The sequence below is a fragment of the Arvicanthis niloticus genome, chromosome 3 (genome assembly GCF_011762505.2).
Source record: "Arvicanthis niloticus isolate mArvNil1 chromosome 3, mArvNil1.pat.X, whole genome shotgun sequence".
Classification (NCBI taxonomy): domain Eukaryota; kingdom Metazoa; phylum Chordata; class Mammalia; order Rodentia; family Muridae; genus Arvicanthis; species Arvicanthis niloticus.
The window spans coordinates 120,688,063-120,712,786 of NC_047660.1; the positions used below are offsets into that span (position 1 = coordinate 120,688,063).

A 24,724-nucleotide genomic window follows, 5' to 3' on the forward strand; every position below is an offset into this window, starting at 1 on the left:
GCTTTACAAGGAGATATCACATTTTTTTTAAATGTCACGTAATCCCTATAACCTTGGTAGAAAGTCTATTGTCACTACAAATGCGTTTAGGGGACTGGCTGGAGGTTATGTGAAGAGGACACTGGGATTAATTCCTTTGAGGCCAAGTCAAATTCTCTTTCCACCCCTCTTCTGCACTTGTTGTAGAAATCAGAACCCCACAGAAAAACAGGGAAATCAATACAGTCTGGTCTATTGCCCTTACTTGAAGTGAGAGAAGGTGACTTCCCATCTAGAGGGCCAGCTTCTTTTCTCAGCTATTGAAAATGAAGGATGGTGACTGTCACTGTGGATTTTTTTTTAAATTTTATTTTGGAGAATTGCAAAGAGCCTATGTTCTATTCCAGGTTCATTAAACTAAAGGGCCTGGTAATTTAAAAACTCTGGTATTTCACAAAGCTCTATCATCAGCACACTTCTGCCAAAAGCCATTAGGATTTCTCCCGGGAACTGAATAAATACTCACCTTGTCTGTCAAAAACAACCCTGGTCTGTCCTTTGCTGTAACCCATAACATATATAAACACACTTATTAACACACACAGGAAACCAGACAATAAGAGCCACTGGCTTTTCGGTTCATTTCTCTTTAGAGACCGTTCATTCCAGCAGGAGCTTGGCATCAGATGTTATATGGGAGAAAAATAAGGTGATGTCTTTGCAATTACAGGTAGCAGATGGCTACCTGCGAAAGACGGTGCCAACCCAAATATCATGACTGAAGCTGCTTGTCCTTTGATACGGCCAACTGGATTGAGTAAATATCCAGAGCCAGTAAATTAATACTATATAACCTTTGGGGAAATTGTGGTTTTAGAAAGAGCAGTGGAATGAGAACAAGTCAGAGATCACAGTTTTGAGGGACTATGAGGGCAGAAAAAATAAATCAATGGGCTTTTCTGATCCTTGATATATTGATCTAAAATAAAATGTTCTTACCTTTCAATGATCACTTAAGAAAGTGGATTTAGGCTATTGGTTATAATCATGCCCTGTTAGTGAAAAGCTGATTTTCCTCAAGGGTTCTGGGAAACCTTGTTAGGACCCAGGGAGTGCTATAGGCAGCCATCTTGTTGAAGGTGGCCCGCACTTACCAGCAGTTCCGTAAGGTCATTAGCCTAGCATTATGCCAGCTCTGTGGCACACACATTTTCATTCTCATCAGCAAACCAGATTTTATAACCGGGTGGATGTGGATTTCAAAAAACACTAACACAATCTAAGTTAGCATTTGCCAGTATGGATTTATCAGCAAATGTCTTTAAAATTCTAAGAGGATAAAATGAATAGTCTTCAGTGACCAGAACTATATCTCAGAAAAAACAATAACAATAAAATAAAATTTTTCAATAACTGAATCACTGTGTGTGGCCAATAAGCTACTAGAACATACATACTTATTATTTGTATATGTGTATCTATGTATGTATGAAGAATTTGTAATTACTATCTTCATTCATTGAAGATTATTTTATAATGCTAAAAAACACTCAGTTATGACATTTGTCTAACAATATGTTAAAATCTTTGCCAAGAAGCCTGTTTACTATTCTTCACTCTCAAGGATGCTCCAAGAAAGTACTTCATAATTAATTGTAAGTAGGGAAATTGGGATGATTTTTTTCTTTTATTTTTCTCTGCATCCTAGAAATAAATGATTTTAGTTTGTTTCTAAAGCATGATCCCAACCAAAGTATTACTTAAGGAGTCCATCTGAATATGCAGATTTCCACTTAACTCTTTCCTGGAATAGGCGCTTGTCAGGGTTTTCACTGACACATGCTTCTGAAACAAGGAAAACTGCTTACCGTCCACTCAGGGATGAAAAGAAGGGCACCACATGGATTCCCAGGGGGTCTCCTTCCCCAGAAATCTCCACGGCTCTCGTCATATCACTGAGGCAGAGCAAAACAGAAACACAAATAAGTCTTAGGTAAAAACCAGACGAGATACATTGACTCATCATGATGCCCTCTCTGACTTTATCAACTGCCGTGACTGTGATTTAGAGCACAGGAGTGTAGGGCTTGCTGGTGTGTGCAGATGAGCCACAAAAGAAACATGTTAAAGACTCCCTAATTTCCAATTTGAACCTTTCTGGAAAACTGAAAGTTAGAAAAGAACTAACTCACTGCTAAACCAGCTTCCCATTTAATCTGCAGAAATCAACAGAGATAGAGTTTCACAGAACAAATCTCTCCCTAATGAGACTCTCTTGAAAACGACTGTACAGACCACAAACACAAAGAAATAACTCTAGCTACATTTAGGCTTGAAGTTAGGGTTTTCTCCCCAGAAAAGGGAAAACATGGAATAAAAATATTTATTAGAAAAAGCACTGGATTACAGTTTATAATGCCAGGGAAGCTACAATTGGTAACACAGTTGGGCATGTTCAAAGCAATCTAAATCAAAGCTTGCATCAGTTGGAATCAATGGAACAATTCCAAGTTTTCACCTTCCTGTTTATTTATTTATTTCTATCTTTAAGGCAGAAAGAGAGGTTGCAAAAACCAGAGAAAACGTATTATAGAAAGAAATAGAAAGTCTGACCCGCCTAACCTAGCTCAGATTAAGGAAAGGATGAGCGAGAAGCACTAATGGGAGTGTGTATGACTGAAATGCACAATGCACTGGAAGCCTACGGATCATAACAGTAGAACTAAGAAGTGTTTGTAAAGACGAAAAATAATAACTATGAGCAATTATTGGCTCCTTTAATCCCAGAGAGAGAGACACTAAATTGCCAGAGGAAATGATAAGTTGAAGCAAGCACCACCTTCATGGAGATTGTAAACATGTTCCTATTGTTTTCCATTCATGCCAAGATGACCTGGAACAAGATGTCAAATAAAGGGTCATGGTTGTTTCAGATACTCTTCTGCTTCAAATTGAAAATGGTAAAAATTTGGGTCCTGGCTAAGAAAGTTGAAAAAAGCATTAAAAAAACAAAGTGATGAATTCACCGTACATTAATTATTTTTAAAATTATCAGCAATCTAAAAAAATATATATATATATATATATATATATGTACACACACACACACACACACATAAAACACATATGCTAGTCAGTAGATTAGGTTTATTGTTAGCATCTTTTCCTTGCAAGCATATTATCAGTAAGAACTAAAATAATAAAATAAAGGCAAGACAGTTTCTAGCATTTCAGGGAAATGATTCAATTTCAAAACCAATAATAAGTTTCAAATGAGCTCTCAGATCTTACTGATACATTCAACTTGTTCAGTCAAGCAGGCTATAGAAGAGATCTTCAATAAAATCACAAAGCAAACAACCGTGAGCTCTATGACACGGAGCATAAGGACTTGTTTCTTTATGAGTGATGCATAAGGGTATGAGCACAGATAGATCTGAAGATACTAATGTGCAGTAAGTCTTGAATGAAAAGCAGTTGCTGGGCACAGAAACTTGTGTAGATTTTAATGATCTGATACAGTTATTTTCATAGAATGGATTTACAATTAAATTTAAGACCAACTCCAGCGATACTTGAAAACTTTAGAAACTGAGACTAAACTCTTTTTTAACCACTAAAAGATGATTATCTTTCTCTTTATAATTCTTTGTTTTGCTCACCCTCACAACCCTCTTCTGACAAATGTATCAAGTATCCCTATGCAATGGGACATCACCCACACTTAATGTAGAAGCTATAAAATATTAGTGTTTAGTCTAGGGCAGACTTAAAGATTTCAACTCATAAATGGCTTTTATAGATCCTGGCTTCCATGGAATTCATTTCTTTTTTCTATTTTATAAATATTTCTTTAAGTCTACTCAAAACCTCTCTTGTAAAACATAATAAATTCTATGTATAATACTATTTTAGTAATTATTAAGCTTACATTTTTATATACAACTAAGAAAGTCTTATGTTTTATTTTGTCTTATTCAAAACTACTAAAACATGGAGATGCTGTTTAAAAAATCATTTCTATATAAAATGACATTTTTCTATATTTCATGGTAAACTTTTAATTTTCCTTTATACACAACAGTCATAATTCTTCAACTAAGATTCTTAACAACCTTTTAAAAGTACTCAAGAAAGGTTATCATTCAAAAAAATTTCAAACAAAGTGGACTTGCAATTTTATAAACTAATAAATATGCAAATATTCACAGATAATAAGATCTGATTAATAAAGGCAACATTCAGATCTTTTCATACATGGATCCTGCCCTAACTTTATAAAATGTGGCCCATAAGTTGTTTCAAAGAAAGACATCTGAAATATGATGTGACACAGATAAGTTCACATATTTTTATTGATTGCAAAAGTAGAATCATGGCAATTTTATAAGTATTTGATGATGTTGTCTAGAAATGTCTGTATGTATACACCCTCAATGGTAAGATTTATATGAAGATGTGAATATGTTGCTAATGTTATTTGTTTAGATAAACCCAAGGGAAATTTGGATTTGGAGAGCAGTTGTTCAAGTTCGGAGGACAGTACAGAAGTCAGGTCATGTGAGTGATAAGGTGGACCAAGAATGAAAAGTATATAATACAAGGTAGAAAGGGCATTCTAGAAGTGGAATGTAAAACAAACCATGTGACCCGGGTGAGGTAAGGATGCCAGCATGGAGAAGTGATCAGAGTCCCTAAGATCAAAGCAGTTTTTCTGGAAGATGCTCACACACATCAGGTCAACAATTCCATGCTCTCTCAGTACCCTAAGGTCCATGTGACAGTGCTGACTCAATAATCACTGGAACAGCCATTGCCAGTTGAAGAGCTCACGATAGAAAAGGCTACAGATCAGTGGATAAAGATAAGACTGTCATCATGGATAGCCGTTCTGCCAGAGCTAGATCCTAAGAACTTCAATTGGTTTCTATTGATAAAGAAGAACTGAAGCTTCAGGCAGCTGACACAATGTGTGCTACAGGTGTCTGTAGGTCTGATTCCTTCTCCCAAGACAAATGAATAGAATTTACAACATTAATAGTATTCAATAGTGTCTCAACTGGAGAAAAAGGATTATGGACAGGGGACAATATTTTTCTATATTTCCCCTAAGGGTGACTGTGAGTCCATTGTCATTTAAACCAAGATGTCAGTCATTTAAACCAAGATGCCAAGCCTTAGATTTCCTCATTTCTGTAATGAGGATGTTGAAATTTGGGACTCCCCCTTCCCAAAAGAGATGTTACTTTTAAGGCAAAAATAACCCACACATCACACATATGTATCTGATCAATCATGTATATATCAATCATGGGATTGGTAACTTTTCGCTATTAGTATGACTATAAGAATCTCTTTTCTTTTTGAGATGGACTTTTTACTGTTTCCTAGGTTGGCCTTGAACTAGTGATCTTCCTTCCCCAGTTTCTGGATTATAGGACCATGTTGTCAGACCTAGTTTGATTATTAGCATTTTCTAAGAGAATAAACAGAATAATCTATTATAATTGTTTCTCGTTGATTTTCTTTGTAAAACTTAATATTAAACACTGTATGAGCAAGGGATATATTCATTCACTATATTGCTTACACAAAGAGGAAAGATAAAAGGCCTTACCAAATGGTCTGAAGACATGAATGAGCTGCAGACCCACCATAACTGATACAAACAGTATGGACTCAGAGAAAAATCTCAAAGAAGGTTTTGCAGATGACCCTGAATTCTACTCCATGTAGAAACATCTTGTGGGTACAAATGCATTGATTGATAAATCTCCTAGTTTGATGGTAGGTGTACTATTAACTAATCTGTCTGAATTCTAATAATTTTAATTCAATTATCATAAACTCAATCACTGCTATGGAAAAGTGCCATAAAAATTAACCAATCAAGAAACTCTAATTAAATATTGAGAAGAAGAAGAAAGTGTATTCTGCAGTGTTTGGGTAAAACATTCTTTAGATATCTGTTAGGTTCATTTGGTCTGTTAGGACATTTGACTCTAGTCTTTCTCTGTTTACTTTTTGACTGGGTGGCCTATCGGTGGGTGAAAATTGGGTATTGAAGTCATCTATTCTTACTGTGTTATGACAAATTTAAGCTTTAACATCTAGTTGTATGTATTTTATGAAATTGGGTAAACCTGGGTTTGGTGCATTTATATTTTGAATGGTAATGGGTTTGGTGCATTTATATTTAGAAAGTGGACACTCAAGGTATTGTTACTAGGAGCACTGTGATAATTGCTGTGATTTAGAAGGAATTACCTGGTAGTTATATGTGGGAGCAACTAAAAAGATAAAAGATGAGTGAAAGTCAGGTATTTGAGACATATTAGTAAATTGTTGCAACCGTCTTGCATCAAGGAAATATAGGCTTAAACACTTATTTATGAATGGAGCATGAAATCTTCAGAGCAATGTCAATACATTTTGAATTAGACTCTGCAAATTACTTGTCTTTTGGATGGCTGTTATGGACAAAGAAGCAAAGATAAAACATGATGAAAAATAGGCAAGTCTAGGAAAAGTAACCTTGGGAGATGGGAGCTGAGCAACAAGGTGAGGTCAGAAATGTCAAAGGAGTCAGGAGAACGAAAGGTGTTCTGTACTTATTGCTGGCTATTCAAAGAGGTCCTCTAAGTGTTTTAGGGAAATGACTCAAATGGAGCCCTCTATTTCATTGTATTTTATGATCAAGATGAGAGGACTGATTAGTCACAGGACATACATATTATAAGACTAGTTAAAAAACATCCTTTTACCAGCTTTCAAATTCATAGCTATGCTGATGATTCATTGAGCAATTTTGCTTTTTTATCCAGTAAGTCAATCACTTAACGGATACGCTCTTCTTATATTCCAAGGCTTGTACTGGGTGCCAAAAATGCTTTTGATTCAGTCTTGTTTGGAATAATACAGAGTTACAATGAAGTATAATATGTGTAATAATGACTAGTAGACTAGCAATAGCAATTAGTAATTATTCAGCCTTTCATTTAACAGTGTAGTAAGTCAGCTGCCTCTAATGTACCTTAATTAATCTTTACAGAATCTATGTGATCATAAAAGTCATTTTCCATATGAAGAAAATATTTTAAAGATGTTCAGCAATTAGTCTAATAATACACAGGTAGCAAGGTGAAAAGGCAGTGTTCAAACTAGACCTCATCTAACTCAAAGGGTTTTGAAAGAAACACTAAGTAATTTCGTTTAGAATATTTCACTCAGTCCTTATTCATAGACTCAATTTGAGAATAGCTAGAGGTCCACACTGGAGAGGGGAGATGGTAAGTTATTGCAATAGCTTAGCTGAGAGATGACAGAGCCTGAAGCAATGACCATGCCATGTAACAGACGTGGACTCTACTTAGCTTCTGTGCTACCTGTAAGGAAATAAGTCTAAAGTCTTACTCTTCTGCCAAGCTTTATGGTCTGTCAGGACTTCCTTCCACATGAGGATGCTGACCACATCCATCCACTGTAAGCTGCTTCTAACTCTGTCTTTCTAATCACCTTTACCACGTAAACAAGTACAGACTGCAAGCTTCCCCCTGGAGCTGAACATTTCATACCATAAAGACTGTCCTCACTTATCTTCTCTGAGTATAGGGGTATTTTAAAAATATTTTATTCTCTAGAATATCATACATTAATATGATGTATGTGATATGATCATACTCACCCCCATCCTCATCAACTTTTTCTTCTCTCTACTTCATGTCTGTTTGTCTGTCTTTCTTTCTTTTCTGATAATGCTCTAAGTCTAATTACTGTTGTCTATTTGTGTATAGGTGTGGAGCCAGTGGCACACCCTAAAAATAGTGAGTCTCTCTTTTCTGAAGCTACCACTTGCCAATAGGTTCTCATTAAAGGCTGCTCTCAATCTCCATCAGATAAGCAGCTCTCCCCTGAATCCTGCGCCATTCCCAGTGGGAGGTAGTCAATGGATAGATACATAAGAATAAGATACTGAGTAGTCAGTCCTAGACTGAACATTTTCACCAACAACTTTTCTCAACCCAGCCTCAGGGAATACTATTGAGTTGGGGATGGGGGCAGAAAGAATGCTGGAGCTGGTGATGAAGACAGGGGCTGTGGAATGCTGGTTTCTAGACAAGATATGGAGAGTACACTCATGACCTCATGACAGCTGTGGCCAGAGCTCAGTGCACACATAGGAGCAACTCAGCCAACACCGAGGCTCAGATGAGGAGGTGCTCTTCAGCTCCCACCAATTCATGGAGGCATTCTGGTCCTGTGACAACACAGTCTGCAGGCTCTGGGATTTTGCATTCACACTATATATTCTGAGTTTGCTTTGCACAGAATCCAGCTATACCTGTCACCACATGTTTCCCTGTGCAGGTTCTATGGCACGAAATCAAACCAAGGATTCAAATGATATGCATAAGCCATGCTGGAATCAGTGGATTTATAGGTCAGAGAGGTAGACCATCGATGAGCTGCACGTCTAGTTGTAAGTTGTTCTGAATACTAGTTTCTTGTCCTACTAAAGGCAACAATGAGACACATAAAAAGGTCTGTTTTGAAAATTTATATAATGATCATATATTTTAAGAAATCATCCATGATCCATTAAACTTCTCTCAATTACCTGATATTTCTCTCACTTACTTATAACCAAAAAAACCTGAATGAATTTTCTCCTGAAGCTAAAAATAAAATAAAATAAAGCAAACAACTGTATACCTTATGATGGGTGTCCATACAACATAGTGGGAAATGTTTGCCAAAGATAATATTAAAAAATTTAAATTAAAAATTAAACTCAAATACAACAGAAACAGTCTATTTATTGTGGCTACACAAGAATAAGCATACCAGCTTCTAAAAAGTGAATGCCCCAGAAATGTTCTTGTATGAATGCTTACTATTATACAAGTCATTAATAAAAATCCCTAATGAACTGTAATTATGGCCATATGGCTGAAAATCATAAAGCTGAAGAGAGTCTACATGGTCACTTGATAAAGGGTGGTTACCCTTTCAGAACAAAGTAGCTGGTTTATGAAAACTGACTGGCACATACTAGGGAACGGACTTAAGGAGAGAATGCTGTGAACATATGAGTGTAGCTACGACAGCACTTTCCATTGCTACATTTGCTGCTGGAGAAATGCTAATTTAGTCTTTATACTAAATTGAAACAACTTTTTGAAAATAATGATAATAATGAAAACTATACAAGGTCATCCTATCCAATCTAAAAATTCCCAAACACAAAGTGGTCCACTATATGAAACTTTTTGAGCACTGACATACTGCTCAGAGGGACCTGCATCTTGCAGGATCTTAGGTTTTTTGTTTGTCTTTCATTTTTTCTTTTTCTTTTCTCTCATTTCTTTTCTTTCTTTTTTAATTTGGCATACACAACTAGTATTGTCTACTTATATAATACAAAAATAAAAAAATAAACAACAAACAAAACAAAACTAAACTCTGAAATACTTCTGATCCAAAGTATTTTGTTTGGGATAATAAGCATGCAACAAAGAAGAAAAGGCTGACAATAATAGTAGCGATAGCGTCAGATACAAGGCTCACTCTGTTCAAAAGTGTAAACAGTTAAAACTGTAATACAAAAACTCTAATACCAACATTCTGAGCATGTGTGTGTCTCTCTCTCTGCCTCTCTGTCTCTGTCTCTGTCTCTGTCTCTCTCTCTCTTTGAGTTACATTTTCTGTACTGAAGGCTGGACTTGAACACAACTGTGTAGTGGAGGATAATACCAAGTGTCTGATTCTCCTGGCTCCATCTCTCACGTAAAGTGCTGGAACTATAGGTGTGAACTATGACTCTTGGCTTCCATGGTTCTGAGGATTGAATGAACTCAGAGCTTTGTGCATGTTGAGCAAACACTCTTCCAAACTGAACCATAGCCCAACTTTATTACTTCCATTTTGTAGACAAGGAGAGATGGGTGAGTAGAGATAAGGCTTGTATCCAGGCAGTGCCTATGGTTGTGACATTAGACATCAGTACTAAGGAGAGGAATAGTTGACTTCATTTTTCCTAATGATAGGAACAATCCTGGATGATGAAGCGAATTCATTTCCCAAGCGTCAGGTGAAATACTGTAAGATTGTATAAATACAACCTATAGAAGTACTCAGAGCTAGAAGCAAAGCAAAACACTCAAAACCAAAGAACTCTGAAGAGCTCTATAAACTGCAGGGCAAAGAAAAAAAAAACTAAAATCCTGGTTGCCCAGGAGGGAAATCAGCCCTGCCATTAGAAATCTAGCCAAATTCTCTGGAGTAGTGAGGGCACAGACCTTGGACTAGAATTTACCAGCCACTTTGCTAATCCAGCATAATTCCCACTGTACTCTTGATCATGTTCTTATGCTCACATATAGTTGTAGCTACCGTTCTCTCACCAAAGAAGCTTTTCTGGGCAGTAAATGGAGACTACTGTAGAGAGCTACAACCAGACACAATGGAGAGATTAACTAATTGTGAGGAGTCAGACCCAGTGCATACATCTACAGCACAGCTCCATATCTATGACTCAGACATCTACAGGACGGTTCCAAGGACCATAAGGAAGAGAAGGTAGAGACCTGTGGGGCTAGAATATGGAGAAGTCTCCTGTAAAACCATCTCCCCTAGAAATGGCTGCACAAATGAGACCATAACACTTGGCATTATTAATAGATAAGGAACTACAGGCAGTCTTTGCTGAGAGAGGAAGAATTGGCTTTTCTGAGGGATGAGAGCCTTCAATGGCTATTCATTACAGAGCAGTTAGCCTTGAAACCACACACCTGGACAGCAAAAAAATGACTCTGCCTGCTGTATTCATATATTTGTGCATAGATACACATATACATGCACGTGGGTGCACTTATCAACAATTATGAAAGAGGAGGAAGCTATCAGTTTGAGGTGGGGCATATTGGATGTAGCAAGAAGGTGACTTGGGAGAGGCTAGAGGGAGGAGAATGAAGGACAGTAATACAATAGAATGCATAAAAATAAAAATGAAAAAGAAATGAACAAAATCCTGATGCAGAAGAGTATCAGTATTTGTACAGGTATGGTTTTTGATTTGATGCAGCCTTCAGTATTTGTACAGGTATGGTTTTCATGAAAGTTCTTGTAGCTTATGTACAAAATGGGAGAAAGGAATAAGGAATGGATGTTTGAATTGGATTGTACTTTATTACACAGTTCTACTGTTCTTAGCATATCCTATAAAATTAAAACTAGAGTCCATTAAATAGAATGATGTCAAATTTAGATAAATAAGACCGTCCTATCTTCATACCTCAGTTCGTCACTCGTTTTGTGAAACATAAGGAGCCCTGTCTCTTCACCGTTCATAACTCCACTGTTTTCCACGTTCTGGGAGGAATCCTGGAATGAAGCAAAGTCACAGGTTGTGGGTCTGCACATACAGAATGGAAGCTTTGAACAAAACATTTCAACTGAGAGAGGAAACAGTGTCTCTCTGGACACAGACAGTTGGCTCCCATTTTGTCTGAGACTGGAAACAGCTGTTACTGTCCTCAGTGCTTTCCTGTGCCCTCCTCTCTTCTTTGGTTTCTGAAACACTCAAATGGGCCACTTGCACAAGGCGATATGTTAACTGTGGGTGATACATAGCTTAACTTGCTGCTGCCACTCAGCCTTAGGTTGGGGTATTGTGTTTTAAACACATTTTGGGAAAAATAATACTAAAAGAAGTCTCCAGTGCTAAGCAATGAGAAAGGAGTTTCAATGATTTCTACATGCTGGTACTTTCACGGCACAGTGAAATGTAAGACAAAAATGAAGAAGATGTTTGTTGCCTGGCTGTCCTAGAACTTGCTTTATAGACCAGGCTGGTCTCAAAACTAGAGATCCATCTCTGTCTCTTCGATGTTAAAGTTAAAGGCATTCACTGCTGCCATGCCCAGTTCTCCTGGTTTACTTTTAACATTTATTTATTAAATTTATTCATTATAATTTTATTGTGTGTGTGAGTGCTTCGCTTCCCTGTCTGTATCTAGTGCTTCTGATTGGCATTGGCTCTCCTGGAACTGGAGGTATGACCTTGAGCCACCAAGTGGATGCTGGTAATCAAACGCAGGTCCTCTCTGCAAGAGCAAAAAGTGTTTTAACCTCTAAGTCGTTTCTCTCGTCCCCTAAACTATTTAAAATGTGTTGCATTTTTAATGGTTAGCAACATTTCAAACTGGTACATGTGTTTTTCTAAGAGACATTTTTCTTAATTCAATTTTCTGGTTTCCACACAGACAAATAAAAGGAAGGACAATCTATAAGTTTAAGAATCCGTAATAGTTGAGTGGAAAGCACCTGTAAAAAGACAATATCTGAAAGTTTTAATGTTCATATTATCCTTAGGAAAGGCTTGGTAAGATCAGACAAAACCAACAAGGCAAGATTGAGCAAGTTAAAAAAAATACCTAGAAAGAAAGATGTAACAGAATTCTTGAACCTGCAAGGGTCATGCATGTCATGTGCCTATTTCTGCCTAAATCATTGACTTTTTATCTGTTTATAAGACAGTGAGCCTTGTTTGTGTTTCTCAGATACAGTCAGAGCCTACTATATTGTTTTTAAAATTACCACAAAATGTTATGGATTAAAATTAAATAGTGCATGATTTCTTCTAGTTTCTGAGATGTGGGGTTGGAGATGAGATGTCTGCAGAACTGAAACTACAATCATGTAGCTGAGGTGTCCATCCCACTGAGCTTCGGCTTAGCTGGAACATCTGCAGATATGAAGGATTATATCATTCATTACTAGTCTGATTTTCCAATTTTGTTCATTTAACTATAACTATCTCATGTCAGCCACATACAGTTCAGTCCACCTTAGACTTTCGGTAAGTTTTGAAATCATGATGTGAAGTTCTTCCAGAATTATTTTCTTTTTCCATACGGGATCAATATTCTGAGTCTCTTTTGTGTCTATAGCAATTTCAGATCCAGCATGTCTGTCAGCTTCCACCTACACTGAGTATTTGATAGAGAACACACTTTATCTACACATCATAATGCCAAGAAAAAGGAGTATTTGGTACAAGGTTTTAGCTCTATATTGTTGGATCTCCCTCTTCCATGTGCAAGTTTGTTATTGATCCCTAACTATGGCAGGAAAAGAATATACTTTCTGGCTCTAGCTAACTTATTAGAGGTTAAGGAGTTTTCCACCTAGTTTTAGTTAGTGACAAATAAAGGTTTTATTTATGTCAACACTATACTCAATGTGTTATATATTTGGAAATGTCAATTACAATTTTAAATTAATACAGAGCCAGTTGGAATGTGATAATCTGATCAAGGCAAATTCTGAACTGGGTATATTTTGAGCATGATCATGTCAACAACTACACACTTAAAGAGAACACACATCCTGCTGGACACATGCTTGGCAACTATGAATGCCTGCTGCTTTCATAGAGGACCCAAGGTAAATTCCCAGCACTAGTGTCTGACGACTCACAACTGCCTGTAATTTGAGCTCCTGGGATCTGATACCCTCTTCTAGAATTATGTACACTTGTATTCATGCACACACATTCCCACATTCATACTCACAAATCATTAAACATAAAATAAATTCCAATGAAACACATATCTAAAGCTTAAAAGATAATAGTCACATCTAAGAGAAAACATGCAATGTTTGTCTTTCTGGCTTTGGGCTACTTCTTCCAAGATGATTGTTATTTAGAGTCATTCATTTAACCTGAAAGTCTCTTAACACCTGATTTGTATTCCTGGGTATAAATGAACCACATTTTCACTATCTATTTATTAGCCACTATACATCTAGGGTGGTTTTAATTTCTGGGTATTATGAATAGAACAACAACGAATATGGATGAACAAGTATCTCTAAAGGATTGTGTGGAGTCTTTTTGGTACATGTTCGAGAGTTAATTATATATATCTAGAATTTGTGGTAGATTTATTTTTAGGTTTTTGAGAACTCCCCTATGGAATCTCAAAGTGGCTGTACCAGTTCACACTCCCAGTAATAATGAATAAATGTCCTCCCTTCTCCATATTTTCCCCATCATGAGCTGTCAATTTGTCTTATTAGTCTTAGCCATTGTGATTGGGTTAATCATGAAAATCCAAGTGTTTTCAACCTTGCATTTTCCTGACAGCTAAGGTTGTTGAATGGCTTTTAAGTGTTTCATACACATTTGTGTTTTGATGAGAATTCTCTGCTAAGTTCTAGACACTCCTTTTAAATTGGGTTGTTTTTAGAAGTTTCAGGTTTTTCTACTTTTTAAATATGTTATAAATACTAACCCTATGTCAGATATATAATAGGTACAGTTTTTTTTTCCATTCTGTTAAGCTACAATCTTTGCTCAAATGATGGTGTCATTTGCAAGAAATAAATGCATATCCACAGGCTTTATGTCTTAGACAGTTGTTTGAAAAGTAGCATCAAAAACCTTTTGCCTTGCTACAACTTTCATAAAGAGAAAGAAGCTATAGGTATATCATCTTAGCTAACAGGCAGTGTTTGTAACTTGCCAAAATCACTTCTGTATACTACAATAACAAAACCCTTTACTATTCTCTGGGGATGAGGCAGGAAGGCAGATGCTGGAGGCAGTCCACGAAGACATAAAGCCAACTCCAAATTGACTCTGGCATTGCAGTGCCTCAAAACTTAGGGCAAAGACAGCTGTATCTTATTGGGTTATACAAAATCATTTTACCCTCAAACTTCAAAATTATTGGCACAAATGATTAAGGCACACGTTAGCTTTTCCTTCAGTATATTACATGATGAAATGAAAAATCACGAACTCACACCTATCTAAAAATGAAAATGAGAATTTGCCCTCTATAGCGTACTTAAATAACTTGAAGAAAAATCTGTAAAATTTTGACTTTTAAATTTGGGAGGAGAGGGACAAAAATAACTCTTGATTGTGGAGAACTAAAGGCTCAGCATAATGGTTGCTAAACAGCCTCCACAGTTCTTAACCAGAGCAGAGAAATATTAATTATGTGATTTAAAAATCCTAAAACTTGCATCTAGAAATAGAAGTAGAATGCTTGGGGTGGGGGGGTCTATATTTAATTTTTAAAATAAAATCATTGCAACTTCTATTTTTACTGCTATATTAAAATTGGGGGTGAAGATGAACGGCAGGAGATGTGAAGTGGGGTGCGACTGTAAAGCCTGTCTGTTTCCCACATTACAACTCTTTCCTTCCCAGGGACTGTGCCTGGCTACTCTAAGGATATCCTTTATGGCTTCTATCGCATCATGGTGACATGTATGTGGCCCTCATGAAAAGACAAGCTTAATTACTACATTTTAAAAAGAGTGAACATTTTTAGCAACCCTTTCAGGATCATGGGAGCATTAATGACAGCCAGGATGTGTCGGATTTAAACAGCACTATGCTATTTTTAGCTTTAAAAATCAACACTTACACAAATATTCCCAAACCAATTAGCAGCAGCTGGAAAGTAAAGGTGTTTACATTTCGTTACCACTGGTGCTAACTACAGCAAGTGCTCACAGGATGCCAGAGAGGGGCCGGGCACCTGGAGGGCAACCTTCTCTTCAGGGGTCATCACATGTCAGCACCAGGCTATTGCTCGGTAGTTCACAGTTTGTACAAGTCGCTGATTCCATGCAGCAGAGAGTACATTATTCACTATGAAGTGCCGCTAAGACAGGCATCTCACTCTTGATGAGAAAAAAAAAAAGTCAGAATAAAGGCTACCTAAATTCTCACTGTGTCTGCCTGGTTGGCTATAACTACAAAACAGTTTTATAGTTTGTTTTCTCATTTCTAAGGTGAAAGCTATAGCAAGTTTTTTTTTTTTCCACACTCACTTCTCTATGACTTCTACATGGAGTAGGCTACATGGTCTTGTTGTCCCCCTCTATATTTTTAACCATTTGCCCGTAAAACTTGAACTACAACTGAGTTATGTTTCAAAACCTCCAGTGCATTTTAAAAGAAGATTTGCATTCTGAAAAGCCAGCCACAAGTTTCTTCTGAAATCACGCATGAATTTTAGAATGAGAGTAAGAGCAACATTTATCCAGTGAAAATTTGAACGGGAGGCTATGTGCCTGGTGCTCATACATAAACATAATGTAAATTTTCAGATTAAAATTCTGGGCATAATTTCAGAATATTTGTTTTTACTTTTTAGAACAAAAATATCTTGCTAAAGTAAAAACAAACTGCATTTGCTATGCACACACTTGGAATTAACATGCATTTCAGTAGTCAGGCATTGTTCCACAAACTCTACCTAATACATGCTCTTCCTGTTGCAGGCAGTGCTTGCTGTGGAAGTCTCTGTTGATTCCATGAACCCATCCCTAAGTGCTTCAGTCTCAGCAACTCAACAGGCAAAGCTTTTCCTACCCACATGTACACGATTGTATCATATCCATGTATCTAGACACTAAGAAAACATTTTTCAATGCTAAATTACTAGTCAACTAAGTTATATTTTTTCTCTTTTATTCTATTGTAACATGTAAACTAACATGGATCAGAACCATCTAAGGCCTTGAGGAAACACGCATTTCTGGGCCCTACCCTAAAGTTGGAGCAACAGGTATAGGCAGAGCCTGAGGGGTTTTGTTACAAACATCTGATGTTGCCAGGAAACACATAGGAGGAGTCTGAGAGTAGTGTAGGTCTAATCTCTTCAGGTAAAATCATAAACAATGCTAATCAACCCGTGAAAGGATGGTGCTAGCTTAGTCCAGTCACTTTTTACTTAAGGAAATAGAGACCCAAAATGGCAGAATGACTCTCCCCTCTTACATGCTATGGTAATGGCAAAGCCATGTTTCAGGATTCTCAAGTCTCCAAGCAAAGCTCTTTGGGTGTATTGGTGAATACTTAAGGAATGCTGACCCAGCTAGACCATGCTTACCCACCAAGCTGTAGCTTGCACCGTGGATTCTACTACCTTCCAAAGCTACTAACAAAGATATGCAACCATGTCTTAGAAACACTGGCTGAGCAAACACATAAACAAAGAAACAAACACACACATATTTAAATAAACACATATTTAAATAAATACACATTTAAATAAATGTGTGTGGCTTTTCTTGACCTCAAGATATTTCGCAAGTAACTAGATGTATATTCAGTACATCTTTGGGTAATTTCTTGGCTTGTTTTATTGATTTTTGCTACATAGTTTCTCTGTGTCACTCTGGATGTCCTGGAACTCTTTGTAGACCCAGATGGCCTCTAAGTCACCAAGGTCCACCTGCCTGTCTCCACAGTGCTGGAATTCAAGATGTGAGCCACCACACCTGGCTGATTTCTTGGCATTCTATTTTCCCAGATGAAGTCATGGTGCAAAAATCATGATTAAGACCACTGCCTTCTAAAATTTAGATTTGTGACCGAATGCAAACGTATTAGCCATACCTATTATGATGATTACTCCCCGTCACATTGTCAACCCGACTGGATTTAGAATCAGCTAGGAGACACACCTCTCTGGTGGTGTTTTTGAGGTGTTTCTGAAGGTGTGTCTCCCAGGAAACTCTAAATCTAATCTAGTTGACACTAAAGAGTAGTCATCCTATCAGGAAAAACCAGTGTACAGCGGTGGGATGTGGCGCTGGTCTCAGACAGTCTAGAGTCCCAGCTTAAACGCCATAGCTAATTTACCTAGGGAACAGACACAAGAGCTCAGGCCTCATTGTCTTCATCTGTAAAAGGGCTGGGACACTTCCCTGATTCATTCTGAATACAAAATGTTTTTGTGGAGTACATGGGGAAGCTGCGAGATGCAGTAAGTTAAGCCTCAACTGAGCAAACACACATACAAGAGTAATTTAAATACATGTTTTCTTGATCCCCAAACTCTCCCTTCCTTTGGCTATTCTTCTCTATTCTCTTACCATATTCATTTCCATGGAATTTTAGGAACAAATCTACAGTAGGAAGAATATTTGAATGCAAACTAAAATTCTTAGTCTTTACCATGGTTCGCTCCTTTTCTTTTTTTTTTTTAATTTTGTTTTAGTGACCTCATCTTTTCTCACACTGCGAATAATAAGCACAATGAGAGATCATTATTAGTATTTCCCAGGAATCTAAATTATGTTTAAGAAGTCAAAGGGAATTTAAAAAGCGAAATCCTTAAATATGCATATTCTTTACATACATTACTTGATGAGGTTTTGGGTCAGTTTAGCTAGGGTTGGTTTCTGTTACTTGCATAGGTAAATATTTATAAATTGTCCTAAATAAACATAATACCATTTGTCAAAATATTTCTATGAGCTCAAAGTGAGGCTAGGGAGACACCTGAATTCTATTTTGTTTTTTTGTTTTGTTTTGTGTTTTGGATTTTCGAGACAGGGTTTTTCTGTGTAGCGCTGGCTGTCCTGGAACTCACTCTGTAGACCAGGCTGGCCTCGAACTCAGAAATCCGCCTGCCTCTGCCTCCCAAGTGCTGGGATTAAAGGCATGTGCTACCACCGCCCAGCCTTGAATTCTATTTTGGAAGATCTGAGTTAGACTATCTGGTCCAGTCGTCAAAAGTTAAAACCTTCATTGATTTCAAAGTCAGCACCTCATCTGCTCCGTCAGTCTTCAGTGAAAGCCATCCCACTGCTCCTGAGATGCTCAGTCACAGATGTTCAAGTACCACCTGCTTTGCATCCTCTAGAGCTGTCAAAGTTCAGAAGTTCAGCAAAGCAATTCCTTAACCTCCTATAATGCTCACTCATTTCTCACAGTCAAATAGCATTTTCAAAAGTGCCAAACACAGAAGGAGAAACAACATATATATTTAAATGTAAGACAAAGACAGACATACTCATGTTCACCATTTCAATTTATAATTGGATTCTTTTGCTCCATCTGGTTTCAGCGAAGTTTCTACAGGTTTTTCCATATCATTATATTTATGAAAACTGCTTACACCCAATGCTCAGATGAGCCAAGATAATGTTTACTGTTGAGGCTCTGCCTCGGCTCATAAAGTACCTGTACTCACGGGAAGTGCCTCCACTCCCAATACCTGCTGCTACCAGGTTGTAAATATTAGCCTTTCTTTCACTTACTCTGTCCCTTTATGATGAACATTATTTTCAAATATTTCAAGTCTAGGCATGGCTAAATGGACAATTCGATGATCCTAACACTTTGGCTGCAATTACCCAATGTCACCTGAAGCTGGTGGGTATTAAAAAGTTTGGAGAAGTAAGACACATTCAGCAAATGAAAAAATAAAGCTCTACCCTAATCATTTTTATTTTGCTGAGTGAAATGTATTTCAGTCAGGTCTTGATGTAGCAAATGCACTTTATATGTTGGGGCAAAGCTATGCAAATTCAAGGGTTGCTTAGGAGTGACCCAAGATAAAAGAGCAACACATCATTAAAAAACTTTCTGTTCCGTACACTCTTCATCCACAGAGCCACAAACTGACTTTCCTGCTGACCTCTGCACAATAGCCTGCACCATGAAAATGTGCTGTCCCAGCTTCCAAGCTAAAGATATGTTCTATACTTCCTTCAGCACCCAAAGGAGGTAGGGTGGAGAGGAAGAAGCTGGTGAGGAGGAGAAGGAGGAGCCATAACATCATCCAGATCTGCATCCCTCCTATCCAGCAGTATAGTTTTCAAAATTCTCCAACTTAAAGAATCAAGTTTATGTTACAAAGCTCGTCTTCTTATTTTATATATAATTAAATCTATAAGCCATCATAGTTCATGAATAAGGATACTTGAAGTATATTCTGGGTGCCTACAATCTGTAAGCCTTTTAATCTGTTTTCATGAGGCTCAGAGTTCCCCTCTCCTACCGCACACACTTGTTCCTTTCCCGTGACCTCGTGTGTCCTGCCACACAATCATTTTGCCTTTCAATCTATCATTCTTGCAGTTTTTGTGTCACCTCTTTTGGAAGTCCCTGGTTTCAAAAAGAGTTCACCAGTTTGTAAGATCTACTGAAAGCAACAATAACAACAACCAAAACAAAACAATTTAAGCAGGATTTTCTCAGACAAAAAGAGATGCTCTTGAGACAATCTCCAGAATTGCATTGGCTGAGTGAGGGACAACAGGAAAGGTAAGGAGGGAAGAAGTGGGTGGACCATAGCCTCCACCACCTTGGGATCCCATATCGATAGTATACCCACAGCTTGAGATAAAGTGCAGATCTCTGAGCTCTAGCAGGCAGAAGATGAGGTTGTTTTCCCACCAAAAGCAAACAAAAATCCAATGGAGAGTTGAGAGACATCCTGTAAAAGTAGCTGTAAACAAGACCAAAAGATACAGTGATCCCAGACGCAATCAGCATGCATTTGCATTTATATTTCGTGGCAATACTGAGGACTAAGCCGCGGGCACCAAGTGCTCTACCTTGAGCTACATGACCACCAAAGGCCATGCTACGAACTACAGTCCCAGAGTCAGGCTACTTTTATTCTTTCCATTGTGGGGCCCTCATTGATCTACTGAAAAGATCTTATGCTTGAGTTATACAGAGCTGAATTATCAGCCCGCAGAGGGCACTGCTTCCTCTGTAGTGTGTCCTGGCATGGAGTCTACACCAATATCTAGATACAAATGCTATAGAGAACTGCCTGGCCTAACAAATGTTGACAAACGTTCTTCCGTACTTTCTCGTACCTCCCGCTGTTTGGGCCATTCTCTCTCTGAACACACTGCACAGGAGTTTCTCTCACCAACCTCCTCATCCTCCATCTGCCCAGCCCTGGGAGAACTCTATATGGCACTGGCCTGGGGAAGGCACTAACATCCTCACAAGCCTGCCTGTCTTGCTTTGTTCTGAAATCCTTGAGGTACAGAATGTGTCACATCTGTCTTTGTGACCCTGTCACTTGGCAGAGGCCTGAAGTGCAGTAAATATTCCACTTGAGAGGTGCACTGACTTGGTAGAAATATTTTTTTTTCCTTAAAGACTCTCAGGTAGCTTTCAATAAAAGAAAATATTTATGATGTGCATAGTACTAAGAACCTGGGTGTTCAGAATATTATACTCTACGGGGAGGATTCAGAAAGGAAGATGTCACTGCCTTAGCACTCACAGCTGCAAGCTAGCTGGCACCATTGCCAGAGGCATGGCTGGTAAGAGAGCTTAAAGCACAGTTGAAATCTGATCTTTATTTATGGATTGAAACAGTTGAAGTAAAAGAGAATGCACTGATTTGTACCTGGCTAGTTATGGTTCTTTATATATGATCTTATATTTTATTTATTGTAATGTATTTTAAAATGACTTTCATTATTTATAAAATGTAGTTAAAGTAATATTTAAAGTCACCTAAGTCCCACAGCTGCCAGATGCCTAGTTCAGCAGACTGCTGCCAGCTGGGGAAGGAAGTCACTATACAGCAGCCTCCTGATCCAGAACCTGAGGGAGCTTCTGGAAGGGGGTCGGGACATGAGACCAGAAGTGGCCAGCAGAATGTAGCTTCACTGTTGTAGTAAAGCTCATTTCGAATTTCTTTTCATGACTGTTTCAAGCTTCCGGTGCTGTCTGATCAATATAGTCAATTGTGGGCAAAGGAAAACACTGACAGTATTTACTTTCCCTTGTTTTCTCCCCTTTTCTCCCCACAAGCTGCCACCTTTCAGGGTCTCCTCAGCTTCCAAAGGTCTCCACACTACCTCATGACTTTTCTCAAGAGTGTCCAGAAATTCTCACAAGACTTCTTTCAAGGGTTCTGTGGTCTCTAGAGCCAAGTGAAAATGGACTCTGCAGTGGGCACACAGCAGCAGCAGTGTGTAGTGGACATAGCAGCTGACTTTTTCCTCAACTGCTAACTGTAGTGGTTTCCTCGAATGGGATCTGATCACCTCACCTTCCCATTCCCTCCATATTCACATTATCATCCCGTCACCTCCAGATTAGTCCTGCACCCCTATTTTAACTTCAGCTTTATCAGCACCTCACCTCATATCATAGCAGTTATTTCTACTTGCTCAGAGATCTCACAGCTTGACCTAACAACCTGCTTTTTCTAGGAGCCCTCCATGTCACAAACTCCAGAGGTAAACTCCATCAGAAGCCATGAAGGCATGGGTTCCCAAAGAAGCCCTCAATGTGACAGGGGTGTTTCTTCTTGCAATGAAGATGCACACAGGCACAGTCAGGATTCTGTACATGATTACAGGGCTTTCCCAACATATACATCTGTGATGACCCCACAAACTACGCAGTGACCCTTAACTGCTAGTCTAATTGCATGTCTTTGGCAGGCATGTAAGAACCTGGTAGAAGAGAAGTAGTAATACATATTTCACATGCAGCCTTGAAGGGTGACAGTAACGTGGTAAATATTCGAACAGCAAGCAGTGGATCTTGCAAACAAATGGCCTGAGTGGATGTGAGCAGGAATTCCATGACTCTGTCACTCACTTGCTTGTTAGTACTGCCACACAGGAGAGAGGCACAGTATGAATACCCTTTTAAAACCTCTTTGCCAATTCCATATCTTACTAAATGTATGACTCCCACCTAGGCAGTTCCCAGCATTAGTTAGGTTGCATGATGGTAAAATCACTATATATCCTATATATTTGTCCTCAGGTTTACATCCAGTATACACCAAACTTCAGATGCACATTCATGGGAACTCACGGTTCCCCATTCTTCACTACTTCATTGATTGGCTACTTTGTTTAGAGAGGAAAACTTTGGCCTCTAATGCTTAAAGCTTTCTCTGCGTCCAGACCCAGGCAATTGTTAGAAATGTGTAGTAAAGCAGACTGTGATTAGATTCCTTAATTCACATTTTTTGAATTGCTTCTATCAGACAATGATGATCTAATTTACATGTCATTTCTAGATGAATTCTTGAGTCTCACCTACAGTTACTAAATGGGCATCATTAGAAGGCAATTCTGTAGGTTAGGAAAATTTAAGCAATGAAAAGTGGAGAGTGAAATGAAATTACAATGTACTTCATCATCAAGTAGAATGTCTCCAAACCAACCTCTCTGACTCCCTTGACCAGGGTCAGCATTCAACAAATCTCCCTAAAGATGGGTGTGGCTTCCAGCTCATGAATTCTGACAAAATGAAGCCACCTGAAAATACTTGAGTTTTATCAGCTTAGTTAATAGTTCATATTTATCTTTATAAAATATTTTAAGTGTGTGAGTGAGCGAGTGTGCCTTCATGTGAGGATAGGGAACCTCTGAGGCCAGTGGTATTGGATCACCAGGAGCTAGAGATATAGACAGCTGTCAGCTTGTCTGACATGAGTGCTGGGAGCTGAACTAGGCTTTTCTGCAAAAGGGCATCCTCTTAGCCACCAAGTCATCCCTGCAGTCCCAGTGAATACTCATGTAATCGTCATTGAACAAATGAATAAAAAATCCAACCTACACAACTTGCCATCTGGTTGGGTAGTCAAACATATCATAGTCCTATCAGAGAAACACAGGCTCCTATGCTTTTTCCTTAACTTCATGGAAAAAAAATCAAGCCAAAGAGAAAGGATAATTATTCACTTGGTTAAATGTCAGTTTGCTATAGTTCTAAATACCTGAATATTTCCTAAAACACATTTTAATGAATAGTAAGAACAATAGCAAGATATGGATTAAAATTTCGAAAAAAATAATTTTCAAATCAGCAAGAGATCACCTACATAATGCCACATGACACAACAAAATAGGTCCTCAAATTAAAAAAAAAAATAATTCCTTTTCCTTTGATCTGATGAAATAGAGATTTCATTTTATTCCAGTAATGTTAAGATCCCTACCACAGCAGCATCTTCCAGACATGGTCAAAATCTAATCAGGACTGTGACCCCACAGCTTTACCTAACCTTCAGGGTTACAGAGAAGTGCATGCTCTGACAGTGAGAGGTTTTAAAGTACATGATGACAGAAAAATCCTCTCTTTACTTTTCATTACTTCATAGTAGTTGAGTGCACTCAGCTATACAAACAAAACAAAACAAAACAAAACAAAACAAAACAAAACAAAACAAAATCAGTGACTTTGTCACTTATAAGGGCAACCTGAGCCGACTGACATTTCAGTATTTGGCAGCAGGAGGGAATGATACCAAGATGCAAGAATTGTCAATTTATATAACTTAATGGATTGGTTTTTTTTTTTGTTTGTTTGTTTGGTTGGTTTTTGTTTTTTTTTTCTGGGAGATGATCTTTTGAAGAACTATTAAATCACTTATATAATAATAAAGCATACTCATTTTTGTGAATGTGCATATGTGTGAGTCTGCAGATGCAAATGTATCTAAACATGTGTAGGTGTGTCTGCACATCAGAGGCCAGCTGCAGCTATTAATTGTCAGATACCATCCATATCATTTTATTGTTGTTGCTACTGTTGGTTGGCTGAGGCATCATCTCTTGCTAGAGCGGAGCTCATCAAGTAAGCTACTAGGGTGGCCAGACACCAAGCCCCAGTGATCCACTTCTGTCTGTCTCCCAGAACTGACATTCCAGGGAGACACAGCCATGGTCAGCTTTGTGATGAGTGTTTGTTTCTAGGCACGAGTATTCAGCACTGAGGTTAAGGGTGGCTGTGGTTTTTGCACTATTCTGAGTGATTTGCTTCGTGAAGTTAGTGATGATTCCTGGAAATCTGTATTAACATAAAAATGCTAAGAAAACAGACACAAATTTACAATGGAAAGATTATTAGTCAATAAATCTTTTATTGATATGATATGAATTTATTGTACTGTGTTCTTAGACTTTTGCATTAAAAATAATAAAATTGGAG

The 24,724-nt window shown here is 38.0% G+C and overlaps 1 protein-coding gene across 2 annotated transcripts in view; it reads right to left on the reverse strand.

Annotated features, from left to right (window-relative positions):
* The window catches only part of Pard3b (par-3 family cell polarity regulator beta), a 960,833-nt gene that overhangs the window by 467,814 nt on the left and 468,295 nt on the right, over positions 1-24,724 (reverse strand). For both annotated transcript variants that reach the window (XR_013109510.1, XM_034497678.3), the window contains exons 5-6: positions 11,273-11,361; positions 1,848-1,934 (exon numbers count right to left, since the gene is read on the reverse strand). Coding sequence is in view for 1 of the 2 variants with exons in the window: in XM_034497678.3 (XP_034353569.1) it covers positions 1,848-1,934; positions 11,273-11,361 (176 nt within the window). In the remaining variant the exon portion in view is untranslated. The remainder of the gene's footprint in view (positions 1-1,847; positions 1,935-11,272; positions 11,362-24,724) is intronic.